Below are 16,657 nucleotides of genomic sequence, written 5' to 3' on the forward strand. Positions count from 1 at the left end.
TCCATTAAATGCAGAAAAAAATGGCCAATGGTTGAAGAAGATTCCAAACCATTAGGGCACCAAGTTCTACCCTGACAGGTTTTATGATGACCAACTTGGCAATTTGGAACATTCCATGGAACAATCGTATAAAATACTATGTTATAGCTGCAAAATTAATCTAGGAGGAAATTGTCATTAACTTGGGCATTTGTAAACAGAATGGAAAGCGTGTCACTGTAATATATATGAAAATAGAAAGAGTTGAATTTTCCAGAATATAATTTAAACACAAAACTGCATTTTAAGTGATACATTTTAGATGATCATTTAAATGGAGTGGTCAAAATTAAGACCTATATTTAATGTAAACATTCATATTTATAAATAACTTAGAAAAAGAAAGGAAAAATAAGAAAAAAAAAAGAAAAAAAAAAAGAGGGACTTCCTGAGGTGGCTCTGCAGCCATGTACACAGTAGCATTAAGCTCCATTCCAGGAAACCAAGGCATCTATAAAAAGTGCAGGGTTGTTTATTTTCCTCTAACTGTTGGAATGGAAATCCATTGGCGTAGTTTTTACAGGGCTTAAGCCCTATGAAGAAAAAAAACATCAGTGCACAGCAATTATCACTGCTCTTTTGCATCCATTAAGGCAAAACATGCATCTACATACAATAAACTACATCCTTAGTCATTTTATTTTAATGCTACATGTGATTCTAAAGCGAGAAGGTGTAAAATTAGCAGTGAACCACTTAACCATACAACAGCAATGGATTTATGCACTCGTATATACCAGATCTTCTGTTCATATGGGAAGAATGAGCAAGTGTAACTATYGCCCAAGAACACTGGAACTAAAGGTCACTGTAAACTGGTTTGCCAAATCATGGTATTTCTGGCACTGATTAAAATATCTACACAACTAAATAAATACTGTGATTAGACTTGTGGGGCTTTGGTTTTGTTTCCTTTCAACTGTATTCAAAATATACCCACTTCTTGTAATATTGACCAAAACTTAACCCTTCTGAAGTAGAAGCCAAGGAGCGCAGCACCATGGAACCCTGATTTCCAGCATTAAAGAGTTAGAAACCCATGAGGCTTCTAGCAATTTTTTKGGGTCTTTGGAAATTGTTGCAGGACTGTGAACACAAAGCGTATAATAGCACTGTGAGGACAAAATTACTGTGTTGTGGATGATGCTACATAAAATGCTTGAAATATCTCTTCCCTCCTTGATTCAGGGCAAGACGTACTTAGCAGCCAACTATTGACATTAAAATGGCTTTTTGGGTCTATTTTTTAAATAACATAGAAAGTTTTGAGAAACTGTCTACTGTAGTTTTACTGTATGCCAATTTAATCAGATGGAAAACATGGGYTATATTCTGAAAGAGTACAAAGTCAAACTAAGGCACAAGCTACACTATTATCTAAAAATGCAGGTCATTACACAGTATTGGTCGAACTGCTAATGCAGACATCACTTGCTTTGCCACTGACCTGAGCCTTTTTTATGACAGTTTGGATACCATTATTCATATTGCTGTACACTACGATTTCCTTTCTTTAAACTGTCTTCTCAGAAAAAAAGGAAAGGAAAAAAAGCTGAATAATTGCATTACATTTAAAGGGAACAGTCCACGTTATGTAAATACTATTATTAAATGTTTCTATTTACTCCCACTGATTGCTTTATTTTTGTAATATACAATTACCTTCTCTACAGGTGACACKTGGCTGAAGAGCACCAAAATTCCACTTCAAGTGGTATTTTCAGATAGTCTGCCCTCCTCCAGAATCAGCTCCTTTTGTAATTGTTGAGAATTTTATCACTTGGTCCATGGTAAAATTCCCAACTTTGCCAAAAGCAGAATTAAGCAAACAGCATCTTCTAATACTAAATGAGAACAGATTCTAATTAAAGCCATTGTAATGCATTCAGAAAGGGCTAGTGGCAATTCAGAAKGTAAAGAGATAATAATGGAAATTTAAACAAATAGAAACTAAGGCATAAGGCAAAAAAAAATATTAAGAATGGAAACTGCGCAGGTAAGTGATCAAGATTTCATTTATATATAAAATTCTCATTATTTCAAATATTATAATGCTAAACAYTAGAACTTGCAAATGTAAGTACAATAAATGCACTGACTGCATCTTTATCAGTGGAGTCCCCAAAACATCCCATTTACTTTAATAAATGAATATTTATTTTTTCAATTCATCTTACATGATAAAAATTTATACTAATTATAATAAATAAAGTGTTTAAAAATAAGTTGGTGTGCTATTATATATGCCCTTTACAACAGAGAGGATCAGAACTGTACATACAAATACCACAAGCAATTAGTAATCCATCAAATAATACTGATCATAAGCCTATTCCAGAATGGAACTACAGCTAATGTAATCAACTACACAGTAAATTAAAAAATTTATTAACCRAGAAATATATTTGAAGATATGAAATACTTTAAAATCTTAGAGCTGAGTAAATCTGCCTCTGAAAGTTGATGGAAAAAAATGTAAGCAAAAAGAGGAAGAAAATCATTCAAGAGTACTGATGTGGTATTTATAACTTCCTATAGACCAATTGCTGCTTGTAAATCCAATGTATACTGTGTAAACACGGAGTGWCCAGAATGGTAAATACTGACTTGGGACTGTAACTACCATTGCTACACTCATACTACTACTGGACAATAATGAAAACCCAAGAGAATTCAAAAAAAGAAAGAAAGCAGCACACCAGGGTATTTAGATACATTTTAAGGCTTAACTAACCACCTGACTTAGGGCTCTTGGACACTTCTGTAGAATAGGAGAGACAGAACCTAGAAAACACTAGCATGGAGTGGAGACATAAAACACAGTAGTTCTTGTCAACAGCACATTAATATTTGTTCTATGAAACCACAGAAAAAGTATACCCTGCAAAAACAAGCACTAATTGCCTGCATGGAAAACAAAACTTCTGTAGCGCATATAAACAGAGGTATTGCAAAATTTTAAGCAATGTGGACCAGTAATTATCAGCAAAAGCTGATGYAACTTTTATGCACATATTGATAATTGAAAATAATAAGCGTTCATTACAGTCYTCCTATTTAAAAATGAAAATAAAATTACCAATAAAATAAATAGCTGAAGTGTGATTACCACTCATCTTATTTGCTGGGAAAATCTTYACATTATGCAAGCATATCTACAGTGCCCTAAACAACGGCAGAATTTAAATATATGTTGCTTCTTAAACTGGAAATCACACTTCCATGGTACACTATCCTACAGTGATATATATACACACACAAATACAGCAATTCCCATTGGTTCCGTTCTATAAAGATGTTTCAGCATCCACRTATCTCACAACATGTGTGTTTTCCACTTCTATTTTCACACTTTCTGGTTTTTCAGGGCTGTTTGAAAACAAAGAAGGAAATGTAAGTTTGGTTCACTTTAGGATAGGTCAACTTTCAAACATTTTATGCTTCACAATAAACACTGAAAGTATTTACATAAGAATGCTTTTATGATGAGGCATTTCTATTACATTTTAGTGATTGTTAAATACATTTCAGAATAACAGTACAAACTCAAAGAGAGAAAACACAAATATGTTATCCATAAATACCATATCAAATTCCACTGCTTTTATTGATTTGACACTGTTAATGCAAAACATCTTTGAAAATAAACAAACAAACAAAACCCTACCACAGCCTGAAAAACAGTCCTGTTAAAAATACTCAAAATACATAGCAAGCAATATTATTAATATTTCTTTATTCTTGGGAAGRGAAACCTTTTTGTTCACAAGACTGGGAAAACATTTCAGTCTGCTCAAAAAGGAGAATCACATTTCCAACAACAGCAGAGGATAGTAAGAAACCTGTCTAAGTGTCCCTTCAAGTGAAGACCCTAAAGACAACTGGCACCTGAACTGACACTCTTAGGGACACAGACACTGAACAGTGCCTGACTGAAGGACAACAAGGAATGCCCTGAGGTAGTCACAAGTCAGTAGAAAATTAAATGGAACAGCGTAAGAGGGAAGATGAATTTTAGAAGAGACGACACATCTGTAGGATGCGTCATCTCTTTAAGGAGAAAATATATTAAAAATTCATGCAAAGAGAAAAATTCTGGGTCTCATTAGAAAATACAAGTGTGTTGGGACTCCACAGAGTGTGTTAACTACAACAGATGGTTAAGGTAGAAAGAAAACACAATCTGGATCAGTTTAGGAAAGACAAAAAAATTAGAAAATTATTTTTTAAAAAATATATGGTATTTAATAAATCATGCCAACCCACACAACATGTCATCTGGAATCATAGAAGACATGCTTGGTTTGAACCTCATTAGTATTTGAATATAAATCTGAAAAGAGTGCCTACAGAACCATTTTTACCACAGCACTACATGTCTGTCTGTACCACTAGATGAAGATAGTTATGCAGAAAAACTGCAACAGAATGGAGATGAGTAATTTACTGGGAGTAACTTCTCACTGACAAGTAGTGACATCCCTGAATCTCAAGAGCAAACAGTCATAGTGTAGCAAATACCTCAAAACAGCAACCAATTGAGTYAAAGCTCAAGAAGACTGCTTTCCAGCACTTTCCAGATTAATGCAATATCAGATTGACTGTTAAAAAGCTGGTTACTGGGACCAATGGTTTTTATCTTCAATTTGTAGTTTTAGCAAGTTCCCTACTAAGATGGAATTTTTACTGTACTGTGCTCAAGCAGGGTATGTTATGGAATTCAAGGGAAATGTCTTATAGCAAAACATAACAAATAGATGGAATAATGCATATAAGGCTAAGCAGAACAAAAAACACTGCAACACTACACAAAACACAACTGCCTGAAAATCAAATCTAAAAATCTTAATGCTTCTGGAAAAAGAAATACAGGTCTGTATCTCTTCAATCCTGATACACACAGTGGCTATCAGAGATGCACTMGAAGAGTCCACAAATTCTGTAATGGGTTTCTAAGAATATACCATGAAAGAAAAATGTAAATTAAATAAGGAGGGTATACTGACACAMATGCTCTATTAATTATTTAATGCCTCCTATTATTTATCTTCTTGGCAGACTCACTTGTGTGGTACTCAAGTTTTGAAAATGTTTTAATCAAACATGTGTTTAATATTTAAAAAATGTTCAAATGTTCAGCRCAGCCTAGACATTCACTGGAAATGGTGCCTGCACTGATAAGTCTCTTAAGCTCTCCTCTTACAATACCTCCAAGTTCTTTCCCTGTCTCCTTCACCCTTGGTTGAGCTGCTGCCTGGCCAAAACAAAGCRTATTTCCATGCCTAGTTTGGAGCAACACACGAGGTGAATAGACAGACAGTATACAAGTGCTAACTCACTACTAGTGCTTCCAACAGCACCTGAGATGGCTTGGGCAGTAATATATGAACATCTCCTCCTCACCATGAACTCTTTCACTCTTTCTTTTTATAATTTTATACAAAACCTGACAATTTTGTATCTTTGAATATGTCTTCCTTTGACAGAATTGGCTGAAAAGGATCAACCAAGAAAAGATGCATATCACAGACAACAGGATTGCTTAAATTTAGTTTTCYGAGACAAGCATGCCGATCCTCTCCTTTCCTAGGCAAAAACTACTATGCAATAGCTGCATGGATGCAATGGAACAGTCCATAGACACCAATCCCTATAAATTATAAGCTGCTCAGGAATTTGGGAATATTCCACAAAAATATTCATGTTTTGCCTTGTTTCCCTTGATGGATTCAGCCAGACAGGAAAGAAACAAGGACAGATGAGCAGAATGATTCATCACACACAGACTCTGTGGTTTGATGGGAAGCTCACAGAGAAAAAAGCTACTGGCCAGCATGGAGGATGCATGTCAGCTCACAGGAATGTTCACGGCACTGAGGACTTGTGATCTGTCTACATACTTCATTCAACTATACTTCATATTCAGGGGAGACAGTATATGAGAGAGGTTTCATTTTTAGATATTAAAAATGGGTTGAGAAAAACCAATTCAAGCAACCYACCCATCCACAAAAACAGTGGGGCAGATCCTAGGGCAGCACAAAGCAACAATGAAAGTGCTGGACTTACCTTTTATTCTCATGGAATTTCTATTGTCAAGGATGAAACCACTCCCATGCTCATATACACTCAAGTATTTAGAAACTCTAAGCTCACCGGAGTAGTAAATACTTGTATTAAGCAAATAAATATTAATTTTAAAATTTCTATTTAAAATTACACATTTAGTAAAATAGTAATAAAACAATGCCTTATAGAAATGGATAMATTTCAGAGTAAAGAGAAAGAGTTAAACTCAAATTCTTGTTATTCCAAAGTAAAAAGTCAGTAACTTAGATTAATAAACCACACATAATAATTTCTTTGAAATACATTTCAATAAATGTATGCACAACTGCTAAASAGGAGGCAATAGTTAGAAAACACATGAGTAATTATAGCTACCTCAGGTTAGCTCTGGTTACTTTGGCATTCTCAGTATTCATGGCAAGAGCCTTCCACTGTGCAGTTTTGGCCATTTCGTCTGATATGTTTACAACTGAGGGATCAATGCTAAAGAACAAACATACTTTCTGGTTAGTATTCAATTCCTTGCAACACTATTATACTTACTTGTCACTCATCATTTACATCAGTTGTGCCTTCTTTCAATATTTACACAGCCACAAGTTGAGATCATCTCTTAAAAGCATACTCCAACAAAAAACTCAGAACTTAACTCACTAGCACTACCATAATTACACAGCAGTTTTTCACATAGATACACATAAGATATTGAGAATACATGAGAGATAACTCATATCTAACTTGAGAAAATTATTTTGCATGCCCAGAAATAATAGATTGAATYACACTGTTGTKCTAGGGCTTTCATSTATCAGTTACTTKAAGCAGCATCTAGCAAATATYCAAGGGTAAAAGAGGAAAGGTTAATAAAATTTTACAAGTTCAAGTGAGATTTGAAACTATTAAAAATCTAGAAATTCCAATTATCTGGACAGATTATAAGTTGTTTTTTTTCCCCCAAAGCCTTATTAGACATTTTGCAAGGTTCTTTTGCCAGACCAYTCCCCTTCCAAGTGCTGCAGAAGACAAATTCACCCTCACAGATGGTAAGTTTTCAAAGCCTATTCTCCTCCACAGTTACAGGCAAGACCTAAGTCTCCTGTACTTGTAGGTCTGCTTTCTGTTCTGTTCCMTATTTAAGCTTAAGAATCTACCCCAGGTCATCTGTAAGTTTTTCAAATGGCAGAAAAAGGYTTAATTAGCCATTTTTCCTCAGGGATCCCCACAAGATACCAGACAGCAGAATACATACAAAATATGCACACATTCGATGAAATCACAGTTCCACTGTGAGAGCAATTAGCAACTCAAATGTTTTTTCAAAAAGCTTTAGCATTTACGATTTTCACTCGAGTTGCTTAAGTCTGATTAAGCCTGCTCTCAGAACAGACAACTGCACTCAGCAGGAATACCTGTCAAAATTTCTGCCTGTTCCCAACTCACATCAGGGTATACCTGGTACTACCCTAGACCCAAAGGAAGGCAAATTTTTAAGTAGCAATCTTTATTATTAGAGACAAAAAGGAAACGTGTAAGCTATTTATCTGTCACATCTTCAGGTCAYGTTGGAACAGTWGAGAATACCTGACAATTCGGCTAAATACAATCCCAGTAAGGGAGACACCAACTGAGACAAAATGCCTACCCAAAGCTGAAAGAATTTCCATGCCTGAAATTCCAGTACTCYAYTTTCTGGAAGAGAACCTAATCTCACGTTTACATTCAGACAATAACCTTTYAAAGTAAATATGGTTGCCTACAAAATGGGGGGTTAGTACCACAGAAACTATAAACTTTATAGCCCTCGCTTAAGTAAACCAAAGAATTATACACTCAGATTTTTTCTGAAAAATCCAAGTGGCTGGTAAACACATGGCTCAACTGATGCTATTAGTTGCTTAATACTCAGTATTTCATGCACAGTAGCACACAAATATTCCATAGAAACTGACCAAGGATGCTTCTTCACCTTTAGTACAGCTGGTCGAAATTGAGTCATCTGATCTGTTCAAGATGGTCATGTAAATTTATAATTAAGATGCAGTTTTAAAGAACAATGCAATATAAAATACTAATGTACACCATGAGATATTCTTCATGTTTCCTAACCATRGCTAAGTTACAAGCTTGGGAAAAAAAATTTCAACTTATACACAACAAACAATATAAAGCAAATTCCAACATCTGATACACAAACTTTTAAAAGACTAACATTATTTTATACCTGTATTTCAGGGTTTTTACAGGAAAATCCAAATTTGCTTCTCCATATGCAAGGTGTACGCTATCATTGTCTGAAAACATTCTCTCTGCTTCCTGTAAATTCCAAGTGAGAAGTTGGTAAATTTACTCATGCAGCAGAAATCAAAGAAGTATCTCATGCTGACAGTTACTCCATAGGGATAAGAGACAGCTCCATGTAGGTGCCAGATTTGAATGCAGGAGATGGAGCTTATGATCTTTTCTCTTAGAAGTGTTTTATTAAGCCAAGGAACATGGGAGACTGGGGAAGGAGGGTGTTCAAAGTTCAAAAGGAAATAAGCTGGCTGGTGTACAGTAAGGCAGGACTTCTACAGAGACAGTATACAAGCAAGTTACTGTATTATTGGTAACTAGAAGCTGCTTTTAACAGCTCCACAAAAACACACATGAGCAAAATGTCCCTGATATTATGAACAGTTTCGTTACTAATTTAAGCAGAATAAAGAATTCTACTCCACCACTTCCCTCTCCCTCTCGTTTCTCTCTTCCTCTCCATTTGCTCTCCTTACAATCCAATAAAAGACAAAGATCCAACATCTTTGTGCTAACTGCTGCTTCTTTCCACTTTGGTTGCAAATTTTCATCACAAATATGAATCATAGTTAACAGAATAATTGAAACAGTGACTTGGGCCCTTAAACACCAACAACAGTTCCTCTAGTAAATAATTTACTCTCATTAGTAAAGAATTTCAAAATGTGATCTGGTGTATATAGGSTATCATATGCTTAGGTCACATAAAATTCTTTTAAATAGCATTAAGCATTTCCTACTAATTTACAACATGGTCAGTTCAATTGTTTTCACACTTACTTCTTTCTCTTTTAACTTTTTGTCATCTTCTTTCTTCTTTTTACTTTCTGGCATAAGATCATCAAGCCAGCTAAGCTCTCTTTTGGTGAAACATAAATCCAAGAGCTTGCGAATGAAAACTAATGCTAGAACCTAAAGGGAGCCACAGACAAAATACTTTATATTAAGCTACTTAAATGAAGAAAAATGCACACATACTTTCAGTACATTCAGAATCTGCAACTGAAGCCCTTTTTTCTAGTACTAGATTTTATCTTACCACAAAGGTAAATAATTTCCACTTTCAATAGCTATTCCCAATTGAACTGCTTATTTGCAGGAAATGAGAAGTCTTTGTGTCCAAAGTGAACAACTTGTACTACTAGGGTTTTAAAACTAGGGTTGTTTTTTTTTGTTTGTTTGTTTGTTTCCCACTCCTCTCTTTTTACAGCACCAAACACCTTCTGCAGAGATCCTGAATAATACACATAGTCTTGTACAAAAATTATTTCTTAACTGGCAAACCAGAAAACTTACCATCATAGGGAAAACAACAGCAGCTGCAGAGGCTTTAATCACCCACAACAAAACTAGACAAGTAAGCTGAACAACTGTAAAGATATGGACCTTCCAGAGCGGCACATAACGTAGATAAATCAGGTCAGGTTGATGTTTGGCAGGCATTCCAAACAGTTTTATACGGTCAAAAAACTGCATGGAAAATAAAATYGTTCTTCAGTTAATTATTTTCTGCTTCTTCAGAAGAAAAGAAACATTTTTAGGGGACTACAGAAAGATAAGCTAAGTTCAAATAAAATACTAATGGAGGACACTGAACATTCAAGGGAGTAGAACTGGGGGCTGTTTTGCAGGGGTTGTCCCATCCTGGCCCTCTGCCCCTCCCCACTAATAATAAAAAATTCCAGAATACCCCAGAACATTTGTTTCTTAGCTATACTACTAAAAAAATACATGAAAAAGCACTGACAAGTGAAGACACAATGTTGTAAGAACAAATACGTGAACACGACATTCAGAAAATTATCCTACACACTACTCAGACAATATAGGATAACTTTATTGTGGGTCACATAATGCAGGGTGTTGCAGTTTCTTTTTCATTCAGTGTTAAACAAAAGCAAACTGCTCATTAAAATCAGACTTTACCTGAATGCCTTTTAATGAAGATACTCCCATGTAAAGAAAGACACCATACAAAACTGGCATTGGAATAAACTGGGGAGGAAAAAAAACACCCCAAGTTAAAAGCAGAATCAACATGGCATACATAAGTGAGCAGTCTGTATCAGTGAAAGGCACAGATCAAGTTATTTTTTACTTTGTTTTACTTAAGTGAAATCTGAGGGTCTTTATTTAAAAGAAAATATATGTATCAATGAGCAGTAAAAAAAAATCTAGAACAAGGCCATCACCAGATAAAAAAATAGTTCTGCCKTGACTGCCCATTCTCTGTATTTTTCAGGTTGCAACCAAGATTTCTATTCATGCTAAGTCTGCTGCTTTATGTTGCTATTTGATAGGAATTGTATTGAGACTACCATATTCTGTACAACTTCCTGAAATTACCATATCAAAATTTTGCTTTTGATCACTTGCATTTCTGGAGCAGACAATACAAAAACCCCACCATATCAAATGAACTAGGAAAATCTGCTAATCATACAAAGCTAAATTATGCTCCAGTAAGAAGATCTATTTAAAGCTTATTAATGACAATATTTATAATAATTTAAATTGCAATATATAATAYACAGCTAGCATAATCTTGCACAAGATTATTTTTTTTGTATAATTTAAAGCTTACTAAGATAATAAAGTTGTCCACTGATTTCAGTGACATTTGCATCAAACCTCTGCAGTAAAGCCTTTTATGCTCCTGAATTCATTAAGCTTTTGAATTCATTAAGCTTTCAAGTAAAGGACAGCCAAGATACCATGTGAAATCTTAATAAAAACTGCTGCTATCAAGGCTGAACAAAAACCTATATTTAAATTGTGGAATAAAACTGTCTTAGGGATTCCTTACTGCATGTGTGTGTGTGTGGCTAGTGTCTTCACTGTAAGTTCTATAATTTGATACAGTATCTTCTATGGCATTAAATCAGTATAAATCCAGACATGGAACAAAGCACAGCAACTGACAGATGCAAGGCTTTGTTCTCCTTACTTCTTTTGAACARTAACAGTCATTCACACTGAAAAAGAAAAACATTTCCTAAAGAGCAAAGMGTAATAATTCCATTCCTATTACCCTGGGTACAGAAAAACAAATTAGCTTCTAAGAAGATGTTAAACATGGGGTAAACACTTCGCTTCAGTAATCAGCACTTTTAATTTTTGCTTCTGAGTAGTAATAAATCTGTTTCAATGTTACTGCTTTTGATTCTGATTATTTGCATTATACAATCAAGCGCTGCATAACTTTTCAATGAGAGACTGTCAAATCTGAATACTTATTTTTAATAATTGCCATGACCTTATTCTTTTCAGTTCTTTACATTCTTTAATATATGTAAACAATGTAATTACATTCAATATAATATAATAGAAATGGTCAACTATTTAGAATTTATAATATGTAACTACTTATTAAACTAAAGCTGTATATTTACAGGATTATTCTTTCMCCTTATCTAAATTTCAGAAGCTACATTTCTTATGAAATTGCTTGTGGTCTGTCTTTGTTTAAACAGACTTTTACAAAGTTCTTTAAAGATACCAGCAGTTATGCAATATCTGCATTTCTGGCTTTCTCCTTTTAACTACCGGATTTGAAACAATAAAGCAGAAGTTGAACAGATTTTAGTAAAGCTGAGCAAAAATCCAACTGAGTTGAGTAATTTTCTTTCAACAGTCTTCGAAAGGTCACTAGGAATATAAATTAAGAAATGAAGTGTAACCTGACGCTACAATACAACCAGCAAAATCACCATGACACAGCAATGCTGCATAAGATAATCTTGACACTTTAAAAATTAAATGAAGTTTAATAARCTGAAGAACAAGAAGTGAACAATGTCATTTCTCCCTTTTAAAGCAATGTTTCTCTTCCTTCTGCTATAWTACTTCTGCTCAAGTAACTTTACATCTTTATAACACTCCTTTTCTCTCTCCACTTATGCACTGGCATAAAAMCTGCAGTTTTTAGGTAACATGAATCCAAGAAACTAAAAAAGAGACAGCGAGAAAATCAGGTAATACAGGAAAAGTGCTTTCTTCACTACTCACTACATTCCTAGCTTTCTTGCATCCTTCCACATAGTTGAATAGAAACAAACATCTGTTGCTAAAAAAGTAATTTGAGAATGAGTCCAAGCATATCTTAACATAACAGAACTTCCTAGCATTATGAAATGCTCAATCACAACATCAAAAACAAAAACACAAAGAAAAGCTTGTGGAAAAACTGTCTTTTACCTTTAACACAGAAGTCATGGACACKGACATGCCCATCAGCACAAAAATCATCAATCCTGTCACTCGCTGCTCCCGGATTCCCAAAAACTTTGGTTGTTCTCCTGGTGCTGAGCATTCTGATTCAACTTTCAGGCTGTTAACATGACTTATAGACAGGACAGTTGCAGCAACAAACCATGGTAAGCCCATGAGAGAACATATTCCCAACATAATACCAACCATGAGCAGATCAAGATGATAACCACAGCCTTTCTGTAAAAAATTAAACAAATAACTTGATAAACTTTCTATTTRTATGATGCCATACTTCTAACTCAGCAGGTAAATAACCTACAACTACAAAAGTCAGATCTTTCAAGAGTGTCCACAAAATCATATTTGTTCTTTATTAGTCAATTGTCATGGTTTTACTTGGTCTGATTTTTGGTGGTGGGGGGATGGGACCAAGTAACCACAAAGATGGCTCCTGTGAGGAAGTTCCAGAAGCTTTCTCCTTCTTCTCCAGCAAAAGGAGCCCTACCCCCTGTGTTTTAGAAACAATCCATTATGGCTCTGAGGTTGATGGACAGGGTGCCCATCAGGCCTGGGCCAATTGCACAGGTTGGTTACACCTCTGTGATAACGTATGGCCTTGTACTTAAGAAGAATTCAAAACAAGATAGGGGCGGCCACCATGTAGTTTTTAGGTTGTTAGTATTTAGTTTTAGTATCATGCACCGGGGAAAAACAGAGCAGGAGGGTGAGGAGATGTAAGAAAAAGAATGGAGACCCAAGATCACAATAAGGAGAAGATGGGATGGGTTGCTGTGCTGTTTCTGTGGTTCTCGAGCATGGAGAAAATAAGTTGTTCTCGAAAGGACTATGTCATCAATGAGAGACCTGTATAGAAAAGGAGAGTGACCTTGCTCTGAGGGAAAAAAACCTGGCCTTTGAGGACTGGACTGAACTTATCAGGAGCCAAAAAAAGAGAGGAAGAGGCTTGGCCTCCCACAATGTTTGAAGCGAGTTGATGCTAAGAAGAAAATGTGTTCTGCAGGGAGCAGGAGATGCCCCCGCCCTACGTCTGAAGTAAGTGGATGCTTAGAAGAAGCTGTGTCCTGCCAGGAGATTTGTGATAGTGGCCTTACGCCGCTGAAACAACACAGTTTGGCCTTGAGGAACATTCTTTCCTTTCTCCTACGAGGTAAAGAAAATACTCCCTCGCCACAACAGTTATACACTGACTGTTTCTTGGGAAAAGAACTTCCACAGCTTGGAGCTGTAAGAACRCTTYTCYTATGATGCTGGAYRACAACCRTAATGAGTGGTTTGATCTATGTTAGACTTTCATTCCTGTCCCCTKTGTGCGCGGGWAGACAATGGGGGGTGGAGAGGGAGGACCTGGGAAAGAGACKGGTCCYRGAAAGGATAACAGGTGTCTTAAAATGTCCGTTTTTATTTTTCTTCTCCTTGTAAATTTTTCCCTATCTTTGTTCCTCTCCCCGGTGCCGTAGTWTTCTTAGTAGTTTGTAGTAATAAATCTATTTTGCAACTTAAGTTATTCAGCCTGTCTGACCATTCTCTGGAGCACAYATGTATCTTTCTCCTTTAATTATGTTATGTTATCTGAAAGCCATAAATTTTCGTGTTAATTGGGCTTTTGCTCTCCCTTCTTCSTCCCCACTGGGGRGAAGGGAGAGAACGTTGTGGGTGCAGTGCTTTTGGCTTTCACCACAGTCCAAACCACAACAGTCAATTTACACATATATTTAGCAGCTGATTGTTTTAAAACAAACCTGAATTACACAACATTAGACTTCTGTAAAAATTACTTTACCTTCAGTTTATGCTCTTTCCTGTTTATAATAACAGCTGTTATTTGTTGATCCATGAAAATGAGAATGGTACAGAGTAAAGCAGGAAGAAGAGCAATCAAGAGTGTCCACCAAGGATTGCTTCCAAGAGGATCTATGAACCATCCTCGGTCTTTTCGGGTGGGCTGAAAAAAAAAAAAAAACCCAATCCATCAGCAAGAATTAAATTACTAAAACAGAATGCAGATTTTTATCATTACAAACAGCTTCAATGAACACGGATCATTCTCTTAAATGCACATTTAGATTGTCTTCCAATGGCTCTAATCAAAAGACTGATTCAGCTGTTACAAGTGAACACGACATTTATATAGAAAAAATTAAAACAAATCCATTCAATTCCTTCATTTTTGCACATTTGCACAAAAGAATGCTAATTTTCAGTAACAGTATAACGTGTATGTCAGATGAGACAGATATCCAAAACACAAAAGAGAAACTACTTGATTAACTACATTGTAATAAAAAAGAGAGATTTCCATTTCTATACAACTCCATTGTTCTACTGTCTATAAAACTGCAAGCATTTAAAAAGTTACATTTTTCAAAAGGTTTTATTTCTTACTTCAAATTTCTCTGGAACAAGAAGCTTAGGAGAAGGTACTCCTACAAGATAGTCAATCGTAACCATGATTACTATGGTCAGAAATACTGCAAAGTCACTGATGGTAGAACGCACCTAAAAAAAAAAATACTCGTGTTAAGACTTGCTTTTTCACCATTACATTCTTCAAGCGTAGAAAGACAATTGTCTCCCCTATACAAAGYGAAGTTTATTTATATTATACTACACCAATGAACATTACATATTTTCTCTGGTTACTTTAAAATTTAAGCTGCCTACTGGCATAGTATGAMGCCTGAGAATAAGTATTTTGTACAACTGTTCACTCATTTAAAAGTGGTCTACTGCAAGAGGCAAATTACTTCCAACAACTCCATCATCTTCCTCTCCCCTCAATCCCACTATGAGGCTGGACCATCACAGCTAAGTCTCTGGTGTCTTACATCAGTAATATTCAGACATTTGATGTTTTAATCGATACGAGGCCGATAATTTGCAATACATTCAGATTATCAAAGATAACTTTATTAAACATTAGGAAGACATTGCAGGGATGAGCTGAGGTTTATAGCAGATCTAAACACTTCATTTTGCCTAGCAGAAGTTACATAAATCAGCCTAAGAAGAATCTTGTAAACAGTAATCCCCTGAGGAAATACTCAAAACCCAATAGACATCAGTAGTTTGGGGAAAGCAAGCGATTGTTTTATATGKTTAGGTGAGGAAAAGAGCAGCAAGATTATCTCTACTAATGATACCTGGCAATACCCATTAATGTGGGGAGATGGACTGCTTAGGTYTTTCAAAGTTTAGAATATCTTGTTRTAACATGACAAAAGTACAGACTAAGCACTGAATTTTCTGCAGGTGATTTCTTTCCTCTAATGTCTTCATTTCTGTAATTATTAGCTAATTTTTGGTTTTTAATTTTCYTTCCTGTCTTAAAAGACAAAATTCAACTCCATTAAGTTATACTATKGTATATAATACAAGACAACAATATTCTGTAATCAGCATTACCTTTGTTGGGAAATAGCGTTTGGTCTTGAATTTCTTAAGGAAAGAAGAGAGGAAAAACGTTGCAAAGAATAGTATGACTGACCAGAAGAGAACATCTGGAACATACGGTCCATGATGACCACAAGCTGATCCATGAAACACACCATGATGTTCTATACATTCCTGSAAAGAGAAAAACTCTTCATATGTCTATGTTTTACTCATTCAGTACATTCAASCAAGCTTCCAACTTCTCCATATAAAACACATTTAAAAATGTTCATAATTCCCAAAAAGGGGTTCTTCTTCACTACCTCACCCTAAAAAGCCAAAAATGTGTGCTGCCTGTTCCAGAAAAGCCACCGTAGCCACCACTGATTATTTMAGGATTCTAAAATGCTGGGAGATGCTCAAGAAGAAACAACCTCTTTRTGGTCACATTACTTCCATTCTGTTTTTTAAAGCATTGCAAGATTGAATGCATAAAGACTAAGGACTAAGCCCAGGAAAAGCAGAATACCCAACATCAGCTTTAAGCTAACGAACATAACAAATCATCTCCTCAGTTTCTCCCACCTCTTTGTTTTGTTCTGATACAGCTAAGGGAAAAAACATACTCTTATAAAATAAGATTAACCAAGCC

The 16,657-nt window shown here is 35.5% G+C and overlaps 1 protein-coding gene across 2 annotated transcripts in view; it reads right to left on the reverse strand.

Annotated features, from left to right (window-relative positions):
• Positions 1 to 217: 217 nt before the first annotated feature.
• The window catches only part of SLC4A7 (solute carrier family 4 member 7), a 93,742-nt gene continuing 77,302 nt past the window's right edge, over positions 218 to 16,657 (reverse strand). For both annotated transcript variants that reach the window (XM_057375714.1, XM_057375716.1), the window contains 10 exons: positions 16,036 to 16,197; positions 15,016 to 15,129; positions 14,414 to 14,575; positions 12,598 to 12,849; positions 10,327 to 10,395; positions 9,697 to 9,870; positions 9,181 to 9,312; positions 8,330 to 8,421; positions 6,484 to 6,591; positions 218 to 3,408 (listed from right to left, as the gene is read on the reverse strand). In XM_057375714.1, coding sequence (XP_057231697.1) covers positions 3,327 to 3,408; positions 6,484 to 6,591; positions 8,330 to 8,421; positions 9,181 to 9,312; positions 9,697 to 9,870; positions 10,327 to 10,395; positions 12,598 to 12,849; positions 14,414 to 14,575; positions 15,016 to 15,129; positions 16,036 to 16,197 — 1,347 coding nt within the window. In that variant the 3' untranslated portion in view covers positions 218 to 3,326. The remainder of the gene's footprint in view (positions 3,409 to 6,483; positions 6,592 to 8,329; positions 8,422 to 9,180; positions 9,313 to 9,696; positions 9,871 to 10,326; positions 10,396 to 12,597; positions 12,850 to 14,413; positions 14,576 to 15,015; positions 15,130 to 16,035; positions 16,198 to 16,657) is intronic.

This window comes from Malurus melanocephalus, unplaced genomic scaffold, assembly GCF_030028575.1.
Source record: "Malurus melanocephalus ecotype Western Australia unplaced genomic scaffold, MMel_1.1 scaffold_256, whole genome shotgun sequence".
NCBI classification, from domain to species: domain Eukaryota; kingdom Metazoa; phylum Chordata; class Aves; order Passeriformes; family Maluridae; genus Malurus; species Malurus melanocephalus.